Genomic DNA, 20,803 nt, shown 5'->3' with positions numbered 1-20,803 from the left:
GATTTCCAGAATAAATAAAATTATTAAACTACAAAAATAAATCTTGCGCGGGATCAGAAGGTAGCAGGAATCTCACTTAATCAGTGTATAATGTTCCACAGTCCCACACGTGCGGGCAAATGCCACGCTGGAAGGGTATTTGCGCCTTAGATTCGGGCCATACTGGACAACATACCAGGGTAGGGTGTAATCTCTTCTCAAAGTCCACAGAGTATGAAGGAAATTAAATTCTTTTCAAATGAGCACAAACATAATAATGTATTTCCATGGTTTACGGAAGTCTCCTGTGGCGTACATTTTTGTGGGGCAATTATTCACCCACAGAGCGAGGAAGCCAAAGGACATGATGCTGTTTAAAAATGCTGTGGCTGGAAGCGGCTTCACCTTCGTGATGACGTGCCTTAGAGCTTGATGTACAAAGTTGTTTTGTGCTTGCAAAGCTAGTGTTTCTTTTATAAGATGCTGAAGCCCTTTTAGGGGTAAGAAAAGATTTTCAAATTTGTAAAAGTACTTTTGCAACCCTTTCCAAACTGAAAGTAGTTATGAGTCACATAGGTATGTATCAATCGTTTATAACCGCAATTAGTGATACAAACCATTGATCAGTTACCAGTCTTTAATCTGGGGTCGTATAGCTTATTGGTAATTTTGTGTATTGTGTCTAGTGGCCTTGGGGAGTATGGGGAGTTTAGACAATGGCCCATGGTGCTACTTCCTCTTTTCCCAGATAACTTCACAAACTGAAGTTTTTTTTTATTTTTTTTAATCAAGGCCTGTCCTTCCTTTTATTGGACACACGCTGCATTCATTTTTTTTTATCCATTTGGGAATGCAAATGCAGGGTGGAGGTCTGCTGAGCATTGCAGGCCACCATTCCTGTATTCAAAGCTAATCACCGGTGCTCCTGCAAATGGGCACTTTACTTTGCCGCCTATTCACAGATAGGTAGCAAATAAGGCTGCATACCATCCTCAAACCAATTGGTGAGCGAAATGCACATTCTGCTTTGTGAATGGTTATTAGTACATCAGGCCTTTAACTATTATACGAGGATTGTTTAAAGATTGCTATTAAAACGGTTAACTCAGTTAGGAATGGCACCCTCCTCGTTTGCACCATCCATTCCCATCTGGATAGTCTCAACATTTGGAAGAGGCTAAAGCAGCCCAGCAAAAATGCTGTCCTTTTTCGCTTACTTGGATAGCTTTCTGTATATTGTTTTACTGATTTATTCACGGTTTTCTTAAGCACAGGAGCAAAAGGACCAAAGGGGCCTCCGAGTGCTTCGCAATGTAGTGATGTTAACCAGCAAAGTGACAAAAAATTCAGGAATAGGCAAGGCCGACGCTGGAGTTCAACCTAATCTGCCACAAAATCGAAGTATCAGAGATTTCTGAAATTTACAAATCTGGCAGTATTTTTAATGAAAAAAACATTTTCTGTATTCAGTGTCTGCAGAGAAGGCAATGGGAGAGAGAGTAGGTCTTATGAATTCAAAGTACTTCTAAATGTAACTGGTCCTTGACTCGCAAACGATTAATAAAGCATCATAAAACCTCAGCAATGCTAAAAAAAAGAGGCGTCAGGCCAAAAATGATCCAAAAAGAACACATGTCAAAATGAGGTAATGAGGTATGTGAAGACATTAAAATTCAAAGAATGCTGTTTTCCCCAAAATGTTGTTTAGCCACTGGAAGAGTGGAGCACATATTGCAGGAAAAAAATCAGACTTTTGGCTTTCTCAATGCTTGTTTTGAAATGGTTTTTGTATACGGTTATAGTTGTTGGAACTGTCAGGTCTTTTCAAAATGTCCCAAAGATTTTTAAAAAGTGGAGGAAAGCAAACCTTTTTTGGGGTCTCAAAAAGCACATAATGCCATAGCAGTCCCCAATACTGAAGGGAACTAATGTGTGTGTGGAAATGCTCCTTCTGAAAGAGCAACATATTGTCACACACAGTGAAGTTGTCCATACTATATGCGATAGCGGGCAGAAGAAAAATATGAATAACACAACAGACCAATGAACGTAGGGGGCTAGCTTAAATCCCCTAAATGATATGCCGGATATCACTAAAATTAAAAGGTCTTGGCTAACGTCAGACCTAAAACTAAACAGAGCACATGACAAACAACAGATGCAAGATGAAGTTCTGGCTTCGTGAAAAAAATACATCCCAGTCAGCAGGTATGGAGAGCTGTGCTAAGGAGGAGACATCTGGACTAGCTGTTGAGTTTTGGCATTTAGTGAGGCCAATTTACAACTTGCTCTAATCACTGTAAATGTCAACTTCAGTTTTATCCATGGTTGTCCACGTTGTACATGAGCAATTCAATGTAGCTGGAGAAATGAGAAACAACATCCCAGAGAAACCACATCTTTTCAGGATGGTTACAGGGGCATGTAAAGTTGCTGATGAGAAGAAGGTAACAGTGAAAACTAGGAGACTAATGCTCAAAGCAACAAATTCTCATTTAAGAATGTTACAATAACAAAAGAAAGAATTGAATATAACCTATGAGCAGGATATAAAAAAAACACAAGGTAAACATTTCATGCTGTTAGGGGTTTTACGTTTGGATATTATAAAGAAAAATCCAATACCGAAAATTTGTCTCTGGTTCAACGATTTTATAACTAATATTAACGGATAGCATGTGAGCTGGATGACACCAACATGCTCTATACTGCAACCGCCTTATTGATATTGATGCCCCGGCTCTGCAGAATCCTGACCACACGACATCAGTATGTAGGATCACCAAGCCACACCCACTCTGCAGAATACCTATGTAGAAAATACTGCACTCAGAGCAGACATTTTCAAACTATTCAGCATCCACGTTTCATGTGCTACAACAAATGGATTCAGGTCTGGGGTAGTTTTCAGATTTAAAAAAAACTTGCTAAAAGCTTTCCCATCATGCATCAATTTTTTTTAAAAACAATGCATAAGCCTTTGGTGTTAACAAGGAGCGAGAGAGAGGTAGCCATCTAGTGCGTGAAGTGAAACCTCGCCCAATCCTGACTTCCTCACTTGACCAAACTGTATGATCCTCTGGAAATATTTTATTTTACAGAGCCTCCTTTTTCTTCGCTATCGCACATGAAATAACTATCCAATATTGTGCAAAAATAATCTGATGTATTAAGATGAAAAAACGTCTGCATACCAAAGACATACCTTTTTTAATTTTAAAGAGATCATCACATTTTTGCAGAATATTTGTTACATGATTTAGATACCTAGGGGCATATTATCAAGGGCTGGCGATAGAATTATCGCCGGCTTAGCGTCCGTTTTCGGGCGGAAAGCGGTGATAATTTCATCGCATTATTAACAAGGACACGCTAGCGCGTGTTTCCTTGATTTAGCTCCCATTTTTGTCACGACTCGCATCGCATTGATAATGAGATGCAAAGTAGGCGTGGCTGTCAAAACAACACGGGAAAATATCACTAAGGCAGCTTCGCGATATTAACAACGCGGCGTAGCGAAAAATCATAATCGCGCTAACTCTGCCTTAACGCAGGAATTTAACGTCTGCTAAATTTCTGACTAAGGCATACCTAACATGGGAGGTGGATTATGGGTCGAGGCCACAGGGCCTTATCACCAAGCTTATCGCCGTTTTAAAAGGGACATCGCTGATTTTTCAGCGATGTTTGGCCATTTTCCTGCTATCGCTGGAATATTCATCGCCATAGCGCTAAGCGTTGACAGTACGGCGCTAGCTTGGCGATATATTCCAGCGACAGCCGGTGATAATAAAAAGTGTGCACAGTGCGCTCAGCAATAATTATCGCTGGGGCTTGATAATATGCCCCCAACTATTTACAGGACTCGGCTCGTCCATAGGCTCTTTGAGCCCAGCCGAGCCTATTTGTTGTCTCTCACTGGGCATGCTGGACTGAGGAACAGAGCGGCAGCACTTATAATAGCAATAAAATATAGGAATCCGCCTCGAGATTATCGGAATTAGGAAATAAATAGCAAGAAGTAATAGGATTGTACGTCATACTGCCAGTGTGACAGCGGAAACGGATATAAAATAATTGTGTAGATACAAAACTGCGTAGGATATAATTGTAACTACCGTAACGAGATAGTGCATGAACCCCAAACAATTTAAGAGTGTTATGTTGTCAAGACTATCTGTGCTGGTAGTAACGGTGGAACTATGGATCCGTTTAATTTGTTGGTAAAAATGTGGGGCTGGTGCCCAAGCGTTTAGGTAGTTCTAGAAGAAGTCGTCATGCTACAGAAAATCGCCTTCCACTCTTTAGTATTATTATTTTTGAATTGCTAGGAAAGTGGCACAGGGAATCTGCTTTGCTTTGTAGCCATTGGCGGGTGTGAATGTATGTGTTGAATTTTTATCTGGAAGACTGTAAGGTCGCCGCAGTACTGTCATGATGATATTGCAGACGATAGGTGCGGCTTTGAATTTTATTCTCATCTCTATATTCGACTTGATGCGTTTTTTAGACTACTAGGGCGATATAAAATAATCTGGGAAATCATGACCCTGCTTCTTGGCCTCTGGAGGGCAGTATTAGCTTTCTTTTGTTAGACCGAGGTGAAGTGAACTGCCGTAGTCGGTTAAGGCTCCAGCTACGGCTACCCAGGCCTTTACTTCTTGGGAACGGATTTAGAAGTAGCTGCTCGTGTTGCGTCACGTGGTTAATTTGCATCTTCTTGCGCAGTTTGAAAACATTCTGGACGCAAAAAATGCACATCTTAAGTGTGGTGATGTGCAGTTGACGAAGAATTGTGTAAGATGGTGAGAGGTTGGAAATGCTATATAGTTTAAGGTACAAATAAATATAAAACGAGCGATGGCCATCATCGCCTGTTTTACTACAAATTTACCAATTTGGGGGCATATCTACAAGGATGGCGATAAATAGACACAAAGCGCGATTAGCGCTTTTCTATTTATCGCCGTCTATCGCTTGATTATATCGCCATGTTAGCGTGTTATTTACAACGCGTTTCCTCAGGGCGATATAATTACCAGCGATTGCGGGGAGATCACCGTTTTGCAGGGCACATCGCTGGTTTTCCAGCAATGTTCCTTGCAAACCGGCGATAACCTTGCTAATACGATCCACAGGGTCGTAGCAGCACAATCCACCCCGATAATAGGTATGCCTAAGTCTGCATTTTAGCAGATGTTAGTTTCCAGCTAAAACAGCGGTTTTCGCCCAAAACTAACGTCTGCTAAAATGCGTTGGCAGCCTTGTAAATATCGCGATGTGCACATCAGCGATATTTACAAGGTTGTCCTGCTCAGTGACGCCCACTTTGCATCTCATTAGAGATGCAAAGGGAGGCGTTGGGTAAACGGGTGCTAACATGCGCTAATGCATGTTAGCACCCTCTTGTTAATAGGGCGATATTTTTAGCTCTGCTTTTTTGGCTTTAAAAGCCAAAAAAGCAGAGATAAAGCCCTTGTAAATATGCCTCTTGTTTCTCAACGGGCAGCGTTTCAACCTGGGCTTTATACATACAAAAGGTTATTTTAAAAAAATATATATTTTCTATATTGCACTGATTTTCACTGAAACAGGTATCATTATCGTATGCTTCACATCGTTATTTCAGTTCTAGATATAATTTCTGTACATTATTATGCAGATGGTATCTGCCGTTCCTTCTGTTGGATAAAAAAGGCATTGTCAGTCCAACCTGTGTACCATACCACTCGCATGTATGTAGGAGCCGGTGTCATGTATGTCCTTGTACTGAACTTCAAACACGTTTGAGTGGCTGTAGGTGTTGCTGCTCTATTAGAAGACAATAAATATGCTGGCAACAGAAAAACAACCAGAAATCCGAATTTCACCGAATGTTACCTATATGCACGCGTTCCTATAACTTGGGACTGCTCTCCGTGTCCTAGTAAATGCCACAGTCTACATCAGAATTAAGTGTGACGAGGGACAGATGTAAACAAAGATGGCTACCAACACAGCTACCTACTAATCAGACGTCTGGAGGCATTTCATTTTGCTAAGGTGGCTCAATAAATATGTTCTCAAGAATAATTGTTACGTGAAATTTTCTTGTTAAAACGTTCAAGTCAGTACATTTTGGTGATTGATTAAAAACGTCCACATTCAGCCTTCCAGATTTTTCAGTGTTGACACCACTGTGATGTCGCCTTTCCTTCCAGGCGCTGTGGAGATTGTGAAAACTCAGTAGACACAGACTTCGTGGCGCCAAAAACAGGTGTCGCCATGTTGCACGACAGCAGCCGCGGGTTCGCTGATGGCAATTCATGATTTGAGATTAGATTTGTTTAAAGTGTGAGCGTGCCCATTGGTCGTCAGTGCACTATTCTTAGGTTTGGCGCCCAATCCACCCCTTGGATATGGTCGGTTCCATGAAGTTCGGGCTCATGGGCTCAGCAGGGGTGAGTTACTGCGCTCCTTTCCGTAGTCAGTGGCAACTTTGGCTTCTCCACATAAGGCCCACTCGTCAGAGACTCCGAATAAGACAGGCTCAGTCTCCGAAAAGAGGTCTCCACGCCACTGTCACACATGCTATCGTCCTGGGCCTTAGGAACATACATTTCACCTGAAAAGTTAAAAACACAAGCATGAAATTATCACGCCACATATACACAAACTAATATTTGGAATGGGTTGGGAATAACACAACATGGATTGCCAATGTTCCCCAAGAAAGGGGAACACTATAGCCTTATAGCCCGCCGGGGGCGGGTTATACCGGCTATTAAAGGCCCGGTCCCGTGTTAAAGGCTCGAGCCAAAGGCGAGGGACTTTAAGAAGGGAGCGGGACTTTAATAGCCGGTATAGCCCTGCTACGAAGAGCTATAAGGCTATTAGAACATTCTGCCACTAGAGGGCAGAATGCTCTAACAAATAAGACAAACGCTTCTCGAGGCTCGAGGGGATTTGAATCCCCTCGAGCTCCGAGAGGCCTTTGTAAAACATTGGAATGTTGCTCTGCGGGCCTTTATCGGCCCGTTGAAGCAGGGAGAACTCCATTGTCTTCAATGGAGCTCCCAACATTTCAGTGTTCTAATACTCAATACACCATCCCATGGGGTCTAGTGCCTAAAAAATGGAACTCGTCATACATTAATGGCACCTTCCTTGTTCAGGACTAAAAATTTTATATCTGGTTTATGGTATTATGCATCTTTCCTGATACTCTGGTCCTTGCTGCTCAGCCAGCGTGAGTGTGCTGTGTGGGATGTTGGTGTGCATTGTGATGGAATGGAATGCGAGGATGCCTGTGGGTGGAGTGTCAGTTAGAGTATGGGCTTAGCAGCAGGGAGGCTGCTCCTGGTGGGGCTTACCATAAAGACTGAACCATATACCTGGTGGGGCTTACCATAAAGATTGAACCATTCACTTATCTGCAACCAAGTTCAATAAATACTTCTTCTACATCTTTACCTTGACTACTGTATTTCCTCTAGTCATCATAACATATTTTGGCGACGATTGAGTGAAGAAACTACATGTGGAAGGTGTTTAATGAAGTTAACCTACAGAGAGAAACGGAGAATCGAAGAGTACAAGGAGAGCTTCAAGAGATCTGTTCTGCAATCGAGAAGGAGTATCAAGGTAGTGGAGCCTGCAGAAATCCACTATGCCCTGGAAATCGCCCCACCAGTGTTATATTTCATCTAACAGCCATCACTCCAGGGTATTAGTACAGGTGTCCACATGGTTGACTCTGTTGGCAGCTATGCTAGCAGTTCCTGCTCAAGTTTTGTGTCAATTGCCGATGTGCAGTTATTGGCAGCGTGCGCTTATTAGTGGAGGAGACCTGCAGTGGCATCAACTTTATTAATGTTATTAGGAACCGGCTGAGGGTCAACCCATGTCTTAAAAACAATTTTCCACTGTTCCAGATTGAGGATTTACGCTGGTGGAAATTGTCAGGTTTGTTATGGGTCCTGTCTTTCTATGCCGATTTGCGGCATTGTTTTGTGCCGAGCGGTTGTGCCGTTGCTGGTGTGCAGTATTTGAATGGGCTGCATGAGGTAGGCGGCTTGCGCACCCTTTTCTAGACCAAAGTGTCATGTAAAGATGTGTGAAGGTATTGCGGTGAAGTTGGACACACAGATGAGGGACAAGGCATTCTCCTTGTTGTTTCCATGAGCGCAGCACTTTTTGCAGCATGTACATGCCGGAGCCAACCGGGACGTATTTTTTCTATGTGCTTCCATCTTGTTCTTCTCTTCTTCTTCCCCGATGCCCTGGCCAGCGGGGAGGGGGGGGGTGAGGTCGCGCAGTATTCATAGAAGTCATTGTGGGAGCAATTTTTTAAAATTCTATGGCCAGTCGCAAGACAACTGTTCGATAACATCGGTTTCTATTTTGACTGAATGGCATAGGCAAGTTGGGTGAGAGGCTTATCCCTTTTAAGCAAGTTATCACCATCACGGTAAAGTGCATTTTTATTTTAATGAAAATTATTCTTACTGCCGGGACACACTATTGTTAACACGGGAGAGGTCGAGGTCATAATCTTGCTGTACCAAGTTTCAAGTTTAGGCGTGGGACTCATTTCTACACAGTTGTAGGGTTTTGGGATTTCCTCAGAGTCCTCCAATTTTCTCGAGGGTGTATAGTGAACCTAGGACTTCAGAGACCTGAGTTCTCCAATCTTCTTGAAGGCGCATAGGGCACCTCAGTCTTCAGAGATATTTTGGGTAAGGAGTCAATCACCGGAGTGAAGCACTGGTTTCCAGTGTGAGACTGAATATTTTATTGCTGTTTTAATTTACATGTTCAATGCGCTACAAATTTGATTATGTTGTCTATTGTTGCATTTTGCTCTTTGTGTGCTTTTGGTAGAGTACTCTTCTTCATTGTCTGTTGCATGATAAAACTTCCTGTGTCAGTGAGCTTTTCCTACTTGTGCACAAGTTTCTTGTGCATGGAGACTGCACTTATTTATTGTCACGTCAGTTTTATTTTTTCTTTGTTATTAGCATGCAAGTTTTCCTGTGCGTGGGAATTTTACTGTGTTTCTGCTGCATTTTAAGTCTTGTGAATTCTGCTCTTATTTAATGTCACATCATTTATTTCTTAGACACTCTGGAATGACATGTTGAGTGTGAGCCACCCATTGCTTGTTGATACACCAGTGGGGTGTAGTTCCCCCATCCATTGCTTTTACACATGATGCCCTTTCTTTGGGGATGATGTGTTGGGTCTAAGCCACCCATTTGCTGCTTTTACACTAGGAGCCCTCTCTTCAGGGATGACTGTGTGGGGTGTAAGCCACCCGTTGCTTCTTTTCGAGGTTTAATGGGTTTCGTTTGGGTGTGTGAGTAGGAGGGTCCTCCTTTTGCTTTTGCGTGTGAGGTTTTAGTGGAGTGCCATGTTGGTGTTTTATGTGGTGTCTATTTCCTCCTAATGTTTGGTGTTCTGTGTCATCTCTCATTTCATGCTAGTCTGGCCAGATGTTGGGTTTGTGGTGTGGTAACATGGAGCAGCATTTTGCTCCATATGCTTCTACATGGGGTGCATTTTGTGCCATCTCGTTTGTTTTCAGCCCTTTATTTAGCAAGATTTTATCGTAATTTATTGATTTGTTTCTATCTTACATTAATTTTATGTTCGTTTGTTCTGTATAAGGGGAAGCGGTGTGTTACATTTGGTGTATATTATAATGTGGTGTTTCCATCTTGCATATTGCAATATTTTCTATGCATGCTCTCTTGCAAGGATGCCTGTGGTAGAGTGTCAGTTGGAGTATGGGCTGCTCCTGGAGGGGCTTACCATAAAGACTGAACAATATACTTTCTGAAACCAATATCAATACATCCTTCTTCTACATATTTACCTCCACTACTGGATTTTCTCTATACATCACAAGATAAAACTTTTGTAAAGCAGAAATGGAGAAAATTAAAACCGGTCTTCCCCGCGACCCCAATAAAATGGGTTAGAAAATTCCATATTCTAACATTACCAACATAGTATAGCCTCCCCCAACAAAATCTACAAATATTTCGAATTTGTACCTATCTGGTCTGCTGTGACTGCCGGGGACACATAACCGGATGTTTCCTCATTGCTGAGGTCGATTTTGGTACTAGAGATCGACTCTTGGACGATTTGAACCGCCTCTGCATAATCCATCAGCCTCAAGGCATCTAAAAGTTCTGCTATTGTACCGCCAGATACCTGTGAAATGGAACGACAAAGCATTAAAACATATAGTATAAAGCTACAGGACATTGAAAGTTATTCCAAACAAAAAAATATAAAGTTGAATTTGTCAACAGCAATGTGTTGTCGCCAGGGTCAGCCTTCAGCATTTGAGAGCTGGGCCCACGCTCAAGGGACCTCCCTACAGAGGGCGTGGGATCTCCCTGCAGCAGTCTCACTATGGCTTATGTCCAAAGAAACACCTTAAACACGTTTTATTGTATGCTGCTGGTACGGTCGTCTGCTTTTTGTGTGTGTTTTTTCATGGCATGCCTGAATATTGCACTCTTTACCTTCCTCCTACTCCTCCCAAATTTTCAATACGTTGACAATTGAAGAGGGCGAGTGGAAGAGGCGCCAAATTAGATTTCGCCTGGAGCATTCTCTGAGCAAAGGCCAGCTCTGCTTATAGCTGCTGCCGGAGCCAAGTGATCAACATAGTCCCCAGACACCCCACCACAGAATCCAAAGAAGGGATATTATATATCTCGACAAATGAGCCACAGGAAATGGTAAGAAATGCACTAAAGGGTATTTAGAAGGGGTAATGAATGCCTTCAGCACCTGGGTGCATGACCACAGTCCTTCAATCATTAGTGCACAAAGGTGCAAATGTTGTACTCCAATCACGGTCTGCCCATAAATTGATTCATGCCAGTTAAACATTTGGACATGCAATGTACCTCCAACAGTAACAGCAGTCTGTCAGTTAACTCCCTAGTAATCAACTGCAGCATCACCAAAGAGTTCCAATGAACGATTAGAGCGCAAACATTTAGCACTAAAAATAAAAGTGATTTATTTATGAACTCCATTTTGTTGCACTAGGAGCTGCTTAATTTGAAGTCTTTCCTTGAGAGTAGGCTGAAGTAAATGAGCCTTGCGATATTAACGCTGGTAAGAAACCAGTGGGCTACAAATGTTAGTGGAAGTATGAGGTTATAGTATTTTGAGGTCTAGTGTATTTCTAAGAGGGCTGCACATAATTAAAGTGAGATATGTCTGCATAAGTACAGCATCCCCTTCCTCTTTTTATTCAGCCCACTAATTTTCTCTTTCACTAAACAGCTCCCTAACTTTGAAATAGTGACCTGTTGATAGACACACATACATACATAACCTGTAGTTATAGTTAGGACCTAGTTTTTATGGTGAAAGTTTTTTTTTTGTTTTGCTAACTATTTTGGAGCTGTTTGACGAATCTGCACAAAACTTTATAAAACAAGTACGCCAGTCACTTCAGCTGTGTCTGGAAAGTTTTGGGGTGATCTGTCAAACAGGGATCAGAAAAACAAGATCACCTCAGTATAATATACTGAAAAGCATAATCAATCAAAGAGAAAATAGTTCAAATCCACCTAATCTTTGAAAGTACTGAACCTAGGAATCGCAACACTGTTAGATTCTTTCCTTTCACCAAATGCAAGGCGTGCAGGAATAGTAATAAACACACTTACATATGAAGTACCAGGATGTTGACAACCTAGAACTATAAATAAGTTCATCAACTGTATATATATAATATATATATATATATACACACACATACACATTTGTGATTTAGTGTCAATCCGTTCAGTAGCTTCAGAAATATTTAAGTTTAAAAAATATAGATATCTGGGAGCCGAACAGCCCACTGAAATGTTATTGGCTGCCAACACTTCAACCAGGCAGTGTTGGCAGCCATCTGGGACTCGGCTGAACCGAGTCCCACAAAAAATGTAAAAAAAAGAAAAGGTGGCAGGGTAGAAACACATTAACCCCTTAGGCCTCTTGGGGCCAAAGAAGCATTAAAAAAAACAAAAAAAAAACAGCGTTTCTAAAAATGCCACTGACCATGTCATGAGATTCACTGGTTTTGTATGAGTGTAACCTGAGCCTAACATAACGTCCCTGTAACCTTTGTTTTTTTCAGTGAATATCTATCTATCTATCTATCTATCTATCTATCTATCTATATATATATATATATATACACAAACACACATATATATAACCTCTAGTTATAGTTAGGACCTAGCTTCCATAGGAAAAGCGTTTTCTTTTGCTAATAACTTTGGCGCCGTTTGATGAATCCTCACGAAAAAACTAGCAAGCCAGTCACTTCAGCTGTGTCTGAAAAGTTTTGGGGTGATCTGTCAAGCGGCCCAAGGAAGGGGGGGGTGTGTTTTCCCCATGCAATTTCCCATAGGTATTTTAGACACATCTACACCCTGAACCGAATAACACCAAATTTGTCAGAAAGCTAGATCTGGGTCAGAAAGATCTCTTTTTGTAATATGGAGTAAATGCGTTCAGTAATTTTGGAGTTATTAAAGAAATAAGATTTATGTGTATCTAGGGATGCAAATTCTCTGTGGATCCGACAGATCTCATGGTAAGATCTGATTGGCTGCCACTACTTCAGCCCGGAAGTGTTGGCAGCCATCTTGGAACTCAGGGAGGATCCGCAGCAAAAATGTAAAAGAAAAACCAAGGGCGATTTCCCACGCTTGCTTTTTTTGGTCCACACCGAGTGGGCCAGGGTCCGGGGGGGATTAATAACCAATATTATGGGTGAGGCGCACAGCCCCCTCCCTAGGCCGTTTTTGGTCCAGAGGACCACGCCCCCTGGGGCCTGGACTTATTATAACTGGGAGGTGGGCACACATTCCCCGAGTCAATTACGGCCTGAGACACCCCATTCCCCCGGGCCCGGCTGAAGTGAAAAAAAAAGCAGAGTGGCACTCAGCCCACATCCCCAGGCTGATTTTGTCTTGGAGTATTCCTTGCCATGGGGCCTGGACTTATTATAATTGGGAGGGAGGACGTAACCCCCCCCCCCCCCCCCCCGCCCGGGCTGAATTCGGCCCCAAGGACCCCATCTCCCAGGGCCCAGCTGAAGTAAAAAAAAAAAAAGGGAGAGAGGAGCACCCAGCCCCCCTCCCTGGGTTTTCGGACCCGGGGACCCCAACCCCAGGGCCTGGCTGGAATAGCGATGGGGAGGGAGGCTGTGCCTGCCACCCCCCCCAACCCTGGGGTGCAATTAATGGCCCTGGGGACCCCATCCCCCAGGGCCATATGTTTGCACTGCTTATGACCTCACACATCACATGAATTATAACATGTTAAATGACATAATTGATTACATTGCTCACAACATCTCAGTCATAGCCTCCTGCCAGTACCTGTGTCCCATCTACATCAGGAGTTGTCTCAGTGCCTAGGCTCCAGCAAGGCTCTGTGCTCAACACTTCGCAATTATCAAACCTCCACTGCACACAATCTTCAGCCCCCTATAAGACAAGTCTGACAATGGACATAACCTGTGGCCAGGGTGTGCACTCACCACTCCACAAGCGGCCAACCGTGACTAAGCAGAGACTTTGGACATACACACTGAATATTATCTGCATTGCCCTGCATTCACTGTACAAGAAAGGTTGAGTAGTAGGCTTGCTGTATGTTAAAACCCTGAGCCTAACCATCTGCATGGGGCCAACCATTTGGCCATGCACAGGGCCCACCCCTCCATGACCACCTCACAACCTACTTGTTCAGTCTTCAGCCCTTCACAGTGATGGAGCAGGTATAGCAAAATTTGTATACCTACTCTATTTTGCATGAAAATACTAATTACGTAATCGATTTATATTATAATTTGAATTAACTGAGTGGTGTGTTATACTAACCAACACTTTGCAATTTTTGGTAAACACAAAATTACACAAGGGACTCATTGCTATTTGCATGGCAGAATAACTTTATGACTAATATGGTACGCATATTAATAATAGGAGATGTGGTAATAGAAAATTGCATGATTTATGTTGCTTTTGTGACGTTTTCTAAGGGTGAGTAGTATTGCTTTAAATGTCGCTATAAGCTAGGAAACTACTAATACACAAAGGGATTAGTGAGGGTTTAACATTAGAATCTTCATTTCCGCATATTAATTACCCTTTTGTGTTTGTTTTGCTTAAGTTGGCATTCGGGCCTGTCAAGCCATGGCATTCAAAATGGAGTTCAGAAATCGTGAGCACGATGTCTACTGCGCAAACTCGGATGGCTCCGTAGATCTCCAGGCACCCTCAAGTCAGAGCACAGTGTTCCTGGTCAAGGATAGGAACATGGAGGACTGCCAAACTTCAGTTAATAAAAATCAATGCAAGAAACAATGAACTTCCACAACCAGGAAAACAACAATGTTGCATGGTTATGTCATGAGCCGAGGAAGTGACCTAGCACTTCTTTGAGAACCAAAGTCTCTGGGAAAGTCGGACGATGTTTAAATTTTCCTCAAATGGACCAATCAGACTTTAGTATGGCCAAAGAAATGTTTCATGTTACCCAAAATTTTATTATAAAAAGGGTAGTATAATAGGGAGGAGTCTCGGCACACCCCTATCGACCCCACAGGCGATGATAGATGAGCTACACGCTTGCACGATTCCTGGTCCTTTGGAGATCTTTGGGACTGTGATGTGCTGAGCAATGAACTTTTCCGGACTTTGAGTCTTGGCCTGGTTTTATTGGGACAATTGAGCAGAGAATTCGGTTCATGCAGAGCCAATTAGAAAAGACCCCAATAGCAAGAATAGGTAAATATAAAATGTCATGCGATTTGTGTTGATTAACTAAAAAAATTAAAATTTGATTGACCGAAATGCTAATTATATAATTGCAAATAAGATTTAGATAAACAATAATTTGATGAACAGGAATTATGAGTTTGTGGTTTTTCCATTAGGAGATTAGAGGATTCTGAAGCGTAAATGTGTTTTAGCTGGTTCTAAATCGCCATCAACCAGTCCAACTAACTGGTCCATCGACCAAGTGGTGGAGTGCCTTGATGTTAAGGTTAGGATCCTATAGGTGGTGATGCAAATATGTATATTCTGTAATATAAATTCTCCTTCCCTATAGGTAATAAGGTACCCCCCCACATGTCCTGCGCATCGTTCCTCCTTTGTGCAGACTCATGAGAGAAATGTATGAGTGTTGGTGTTATGGGCTCCACCAATAAATGCGTGTGTGAATGAGTTAGTGTGATGACGGGTCTGTGACGCAGGGAGGATATGTAAAATGTGCCCCCTTTTCGCGCTGGATCAACAGCAATAGCTGGCCAAAGGGCCTATTGTGCAATGATGTGCAGCGGTCAGTTCTCTGCAAATTATCTACTCCAACTGCACCCATCCTTTGGGTGAATGCAAGTAAAGAGAGAATGACATTCATCAAAAGTGCTTCACTTCTGAAATATAATTTCATTTGCATCTTTCGAAAACTAACAGACAAGTTTATGAGTCCAACCTTTGATTTACGTTGTTGTTTTACTCCTTGTTTACAAAGCAAATAGCAAACTGTTGGAATCATTGGCTAATCTCAGTAATTTCAACAATGTTATTATTTAAATATAACCGGTGATGTCATCAATTATGTCTTTAACCATGCCAAGAATGATGTAATATGGGAGCACTTAAACAGTGCATGATGGGGGCTCAAGTTATAGTTAGTCTACAAAACTTTAACATGCATTTCAGTAGTTTGGGATTTTGTTTTCCAACACCTAACTATATCATCAATGTAACTGTTATTAGTGAAAATATTTTTTTATACAGTGTCCGTCATCCACACTGTCCATTGAAAAGTAATATTTTGATATGTCTATAACTTTAACCCCAGTGGACAGATCTGCAACAAATTTGGCAACTGCTTAGAATAGTCAGGTAATGTCTAGCATGCCCTCTTTCATGTATTCCATAAAATGTAAATACAACTTAAGGGGGGCAATTTGTCAAAACAGATGTGTTTTCCCATTTTACCTCACACAGGAATTTTGCTCATGCCTACAACAGAAACCGCTAAACTAAGTCAAACTTGGTATAAAAGTAGAACTTACCTAGGAAAGCGTGCTTTTGGTATTTTAGTATATATCTGTTCAGTAGTTTACAAAAAATTAACACAAAAAAAGGTGTAGGGTGAAAATGAGAGGGTCAGCGATATTGTATATCTTGATCATTTTGGTCTGCAGAGGTTCATGGACTAGTCCATGAACCATCTGTGGATTAAATGAAAAAAATAAAGCCTCCCACTGAGTGAGAGAGCTTTCATCTCCAGTTAACCATTTCATGTCTGCAAACACACACCTGAGTTAACGGACCTGGCAGCAGTGAAGCAAGAGAAGAATTACCCTTGCTGCAGTCATTTAAGGACGCAGGGCTTAGTAAGCAAACTCTGACCTCTAGGATGTAGAGGGAGGAGACCCCCAAAAGTCCCTGTGAGATAGTCCGTGGACAATTTTTGAGGTTGCGGTTTCAATACACCTAACTGTGGCCTTGACAACTAGACAAAGACAGTGGATGTATTCTATGGTGAATAGGATCCAGGCCCTCATTGCTGAGGTATGCTTTGGATGAAGCAAATGGCTGAAGGCGCATACCTAAAGTCCCTTAAGGTAATTTGGAATACAATATGTTCCTCAGGAATGACTCCAGCGCAATACATGTCAAACCTAAAACAAATACGAACAGCCTATATCACAAATAGTGACCATCCTTGCTGCGTTATTCTGCAAGTACTTTTAAATATATTTTCAAAATACATTACCTCATAGTTGTCTAAAAGGGTTTTTGATGGCAGGGGACTCAACTTGAAGGCGTTGTTTAGTATTCCCAGACCCAAGTTCTGTGCTAGAGTCGACCAGTTCTTCTTAGCATCAGACACGTCTAACAATTTGTAAAGTTTCAATTTGACATCTTCATTGAGAGTTTGCATGTCTCCTGGATAAGATAAAAAATATTGCACTTTTAAAAGAATGTTCCTGTTACAAGATGGCTGCTGCTTATCAGAGCGTTTGTTGATAACTCTATGGAACCATCAGAAGAAGATCCTGGAAAGCTTCAGAAACAAATGCCTGCCACTGAAGATGAAATGGGATATTTCCTTAAAAATCAAGATTTGTGGAAACACATATTTCCTATCCCTGAATCATGAAAGGAAATGTCATTTAGTAGCACACATACAAAGTGGCGGCTCACAGAGGTAACGCTGCGGGGCAGTGAGGCTGTGGCGGGGTAGGAGCTGGGTGGGGGGGTAGTGGAGTCCCACATATGACAGCACAGGTGAACGTAAATAAATACCTGCCGTTGTATGTCAGACTCCACTACCCCCCACCCAGCTCCTCCCCCGCCACGCCTTCCACCCCACAACATTACCTCTGCGAGCCGCCACTGCGCATACACATTTTACACCGACATTTAACTTTGGCACTGTTTTACTTTAGTAGCACTGATACCCACTGCAACTGATTGGATTATACTTAACTATTCACATCCCTGTGCCGCTTTGCCCAATTGGGGTGTGCACTAAGATGCTGTTTTGCATAAGTACCAGCAGCGGCCTGTGCAGGTAAGGGCGGTGGGGTGGTGGAGCCGGGGATTTCGACAGACGAGGGAAAATTATTTATTTATTTAATTTTCCCTGGTGGTCGTCTGTTGCATCCCCCCTCCAACCCGGCCCCACCGCTCTTACTTGCATGGGCTGCTCCTCATAAGTACATCAACAAGTGCATGCACACCAAACTTACAATTGTGTTGGAGCATACGAGTCAAAAGGGCTAGCTAGTACACACATCAAGTGTTTCACAATCATGAACAGGACAACCACAGAAGTTCACGGCGGCTGCGATTCACAAAAGTTTGTTTTGTCCCCCAAAATTTACTGCACCCTTTATCTAAACCTTTGCTTGTTTCACTCATTTTCCCTTGCCTTCTTCAGAAAGCGCATCTGGTTTCAATATTTTTGCCAAGTTAATTCATATCCTGTTCTCTTCACTCTTGCGCTCAGGTTCTACTCTATGCTTTCCTGCTTCTTGTGTCTCCTCCAGTAGTTTCTACTCCATTACCACCTTGGTCCGCTAGCATGGAATGCTCTTCCCCTCGTAATGCGCAGCTCCCCTGCCCCTTGCATCTTTCCACCTCCTTCAATCCTTTCTCCGCCCAGGTAGCTCTACTTCTCCTTGCGAGTAGTAGTCCACTAATGATGATTTATATTATTGTCTTGTTCTTCTCCCTGCTTGTGCCATGTGCATAACATTTTCATAAAGTCAAATAGTTCTATGTTACTCGTGGCACTATTTATTTATTGTCTATTGCTGAGGGAAATGGGAATAAGTGCAAAGGAGTGGTATTTCCACTACTTTCTGCATTTCCTGGAGAAACGTTAATATAAAGAGACAGGGACAGAATTTTTATTTGTTCACGCTGTAGGTGGGAGTGGTCACAGACGCTCTTCATTAACCAGCTCAAAATACATGTAGTTAGAAACATATGGCTCAAAAAATAATAGTGAGAAACTGAACAGTTAGAAAGGTAGATATGAGCTAAAAAGACGCTGGTTAGCAATAAAGGGAAAAACAGAAAGCAGAGTTTGAGCAGGGAAATGAGTAAGCAAAAAGAAGGGAGTGGAAACTGAAGGAGGATATAAAAGGAGGGGACCTACAGTTTTTACAGAAAAAGATTTAATTCACATTAAATGATTGAAACTGATCACATTGAATCGTCATGCAACTTTTAGGGATATTCTCAAAAGAGTCTACAACAGGTATAGGAAACTGAATAACAAAATAATTAATCTGGCATAGGGATGACAAAAAGTGGAGTGACATGGGCCAATGAACTTAGAAAATGTGCATAATAAAGGATGGCATGGGTGTTGAAATTGTGACGTAGTAATAAAGAATAAAACAGGAAAGGATGATTATTATTCTTTACTAATCCCAAGTTAACACATTCAAGTTATGCAAGTATATGTATAAGCGCGGTTACAGAAAGCGGACAAAGTACCGAAAAAGTTCCTGTAAAATTTGTGCAATGCATGATAAGCATGCTAAGATTAAGTGCTGCTAGAAATGTGTGGGACTTACCAGAAAGTCACAAGTTACTCACATGAGCATGCTCATGTTATGAAAAGAAAAGTTATGCCTTTTGGCTACTACCCTGTGACGAGGGCCCTTGAACGGTAATTACCTAAGAAGCTGCATTTACTATGTTATGACGCAAATGAAAATGTAATAAATAGTCACAGGTGTCCCTTGGGATTTATGTAAAAGGCTACCATGCATTGATTGTGCCTGCTAGAACAAATCACTTCCACTGTGATATGCAATTCCATCCACCACAATAGATGAACCAACAAACGTAGGTAGGGCCAATCTTTAAAAGAAGAAGAAAAAAAAAAAGAATATATATATATATATATATATATATATATATATATATATATATATCACATCAAAAGTTTGCCTGCGAAGAGAGGCCCCCAAAAGGTGAGTGTTCAATAGAGCTTTTATTCGATGGACGAAGACGAGCAAATCAACAGTGTTGTCAGACACAAATTCAAAAGTCCATCCGACGCGTTTCGTGCTCTGCGGCACTTCTTCCTGGGATACGGGCTTTCGATTAGCGATAAGCTGCAACGTTGTAACAGCTCCACAATTAAGCAATTCATGCCCCGCCCAGGTGGGCGTGGCCACCCGCGTGGCCTGTTGGTCTTTGTGGTGCCTTGTGATACTGCAGTGAGTTGCGCAGCATTTCGCCTTTCTTAATTAAATTCCAAGTGGGTTGTGATGGCAGACTGTCATTTACACGCCGTTCACATCCTCCATCAGCTTAACCTTTTCCTTAGGCCGGAACGTCGATTTGGCGTCTCGGCAGGACTGTACCCAAAGCACAGCGGGGCTCTTCTCGCGGCTCAGGCGGTGCCGCTATCATCACATCAAAAACTGACTGCCTTCGGTGAATAAATGGTAACAAGATTTGAACTTACCTGTGTGGCGTCCTCTCTTTCCAGGCAAACTCTTGATTGGATATATATATATATATATACACACACACACACATATATATATATATATATATATATACATATACATGCTAGGTATAGTCATAATCACTGGTATGGGGAAATGAATAATCAAGATGCAGCCATCAAAGTTTTTGTGATGGCGAAAATATTTAGTTTTCTATAAAATTACAAAAGCATCATAGGTTATATATCCAGTTTTTTACGTGGGGAATCTTTCCAAAGCTGCTTAGAATTGATCACACTATAACCACATGTGTGGTGTAATTGTTTCAACCTCTGTTGTCTTTGCCTGCTCCCATCTGCCTCGATATTCCACTGTGCTCTGTACCCTGGTTAGCTCTGCCAATCTACTGGGATCAGTGCTCTCATATCCCACATTGCTGGGAGATACCAATTCCAGCAATGTCTTGACATTTTTGTTATTTATTCTACAGTTGTTACACCTTGTGGTTCAATACTTTACTCCTGCTGTGTGCATGGTGATTGTTTCTTGCCGTCAACTTTTTCGTTATCAAATTCGTAGCCAATATTTTATATCAGAGTTGGTATGGCAGCCTTATCTCAAAAAGAAAATTTGCTTAGTAGACGGCACTCGAATCCAATACGCTTAATCATTGGGAGGCTGATACATTGCCTCACTCCATTGTTCGGGAACGTTCTGTCTTCCATCAGAACAGAAGGCTGCCAAACAATAATGTTAATATTGGAAAAGTCGATGTCAATGTACACAATGATACATGTATGCATAAGAACGAGA

The 20,803-nt window shown here is 41.9% G+C and overlaps 1 protein-coding gene across 4 annotated transcripts in view; it reads right to left on the bottom strand.

Annotated features, from left to right (window-relative positions):
- Window positions 1-746: 746 nt before the first annotated feature.
- Window positions 747-20,803, bottom strand: part of NFKB1 (nuclear factor kappa B subunit 1) — a 272,410-nt gene continuing 252,353 nt past the window's right edge. For 2 of the 4 annotated variants that reach the window (XM_085636099.1, XM_085636108.1), the window contains 3 exons: window positions 16,789-16,961; window positions 10,017-10,179; window positions 4,353-6,583 (listed from right to left, as the gene is read on the bottom strand). In XM_085636099.1, coding sequence (XP_085492225.1) covers window positions 6,411-6,583; window positions 10,017-10,179; window positions 16,789-16,961 — 509 coding nt within the window. In that variant the 3' untranslated portion in view covers window positions 4,353-6,410. Of the gene's footprint in view, window positions 6,584-10,016; window positions 10,180-16,788; window positions 16,962-20,803 lie in introns of all 4 variants that reach the window. The other 2 variants (XM_085636087.1, XM_085636094.1) reach the window with 2 other exon arrangements.

Source organism: Triturus cristatus, chromosome 2_1 (assembly GCF_964204655.1).
Source record: "Triturus cristatus chromosome 2_1, aTriCri1.1, whole genome shotgun sequence".
Classification (NCBI taxonomy): domain Eukaryota; kingdom Metazoa; phylum Chordata; class Amphibia; order Caudata; family Salamandridae; genus Triturus; species Triturus cristatus.
The sequence above is the reverse complement of the archived record's forward strand: the minus strand, read 5'-3'. Positions and strand labels throughout refer to the sequence as shown.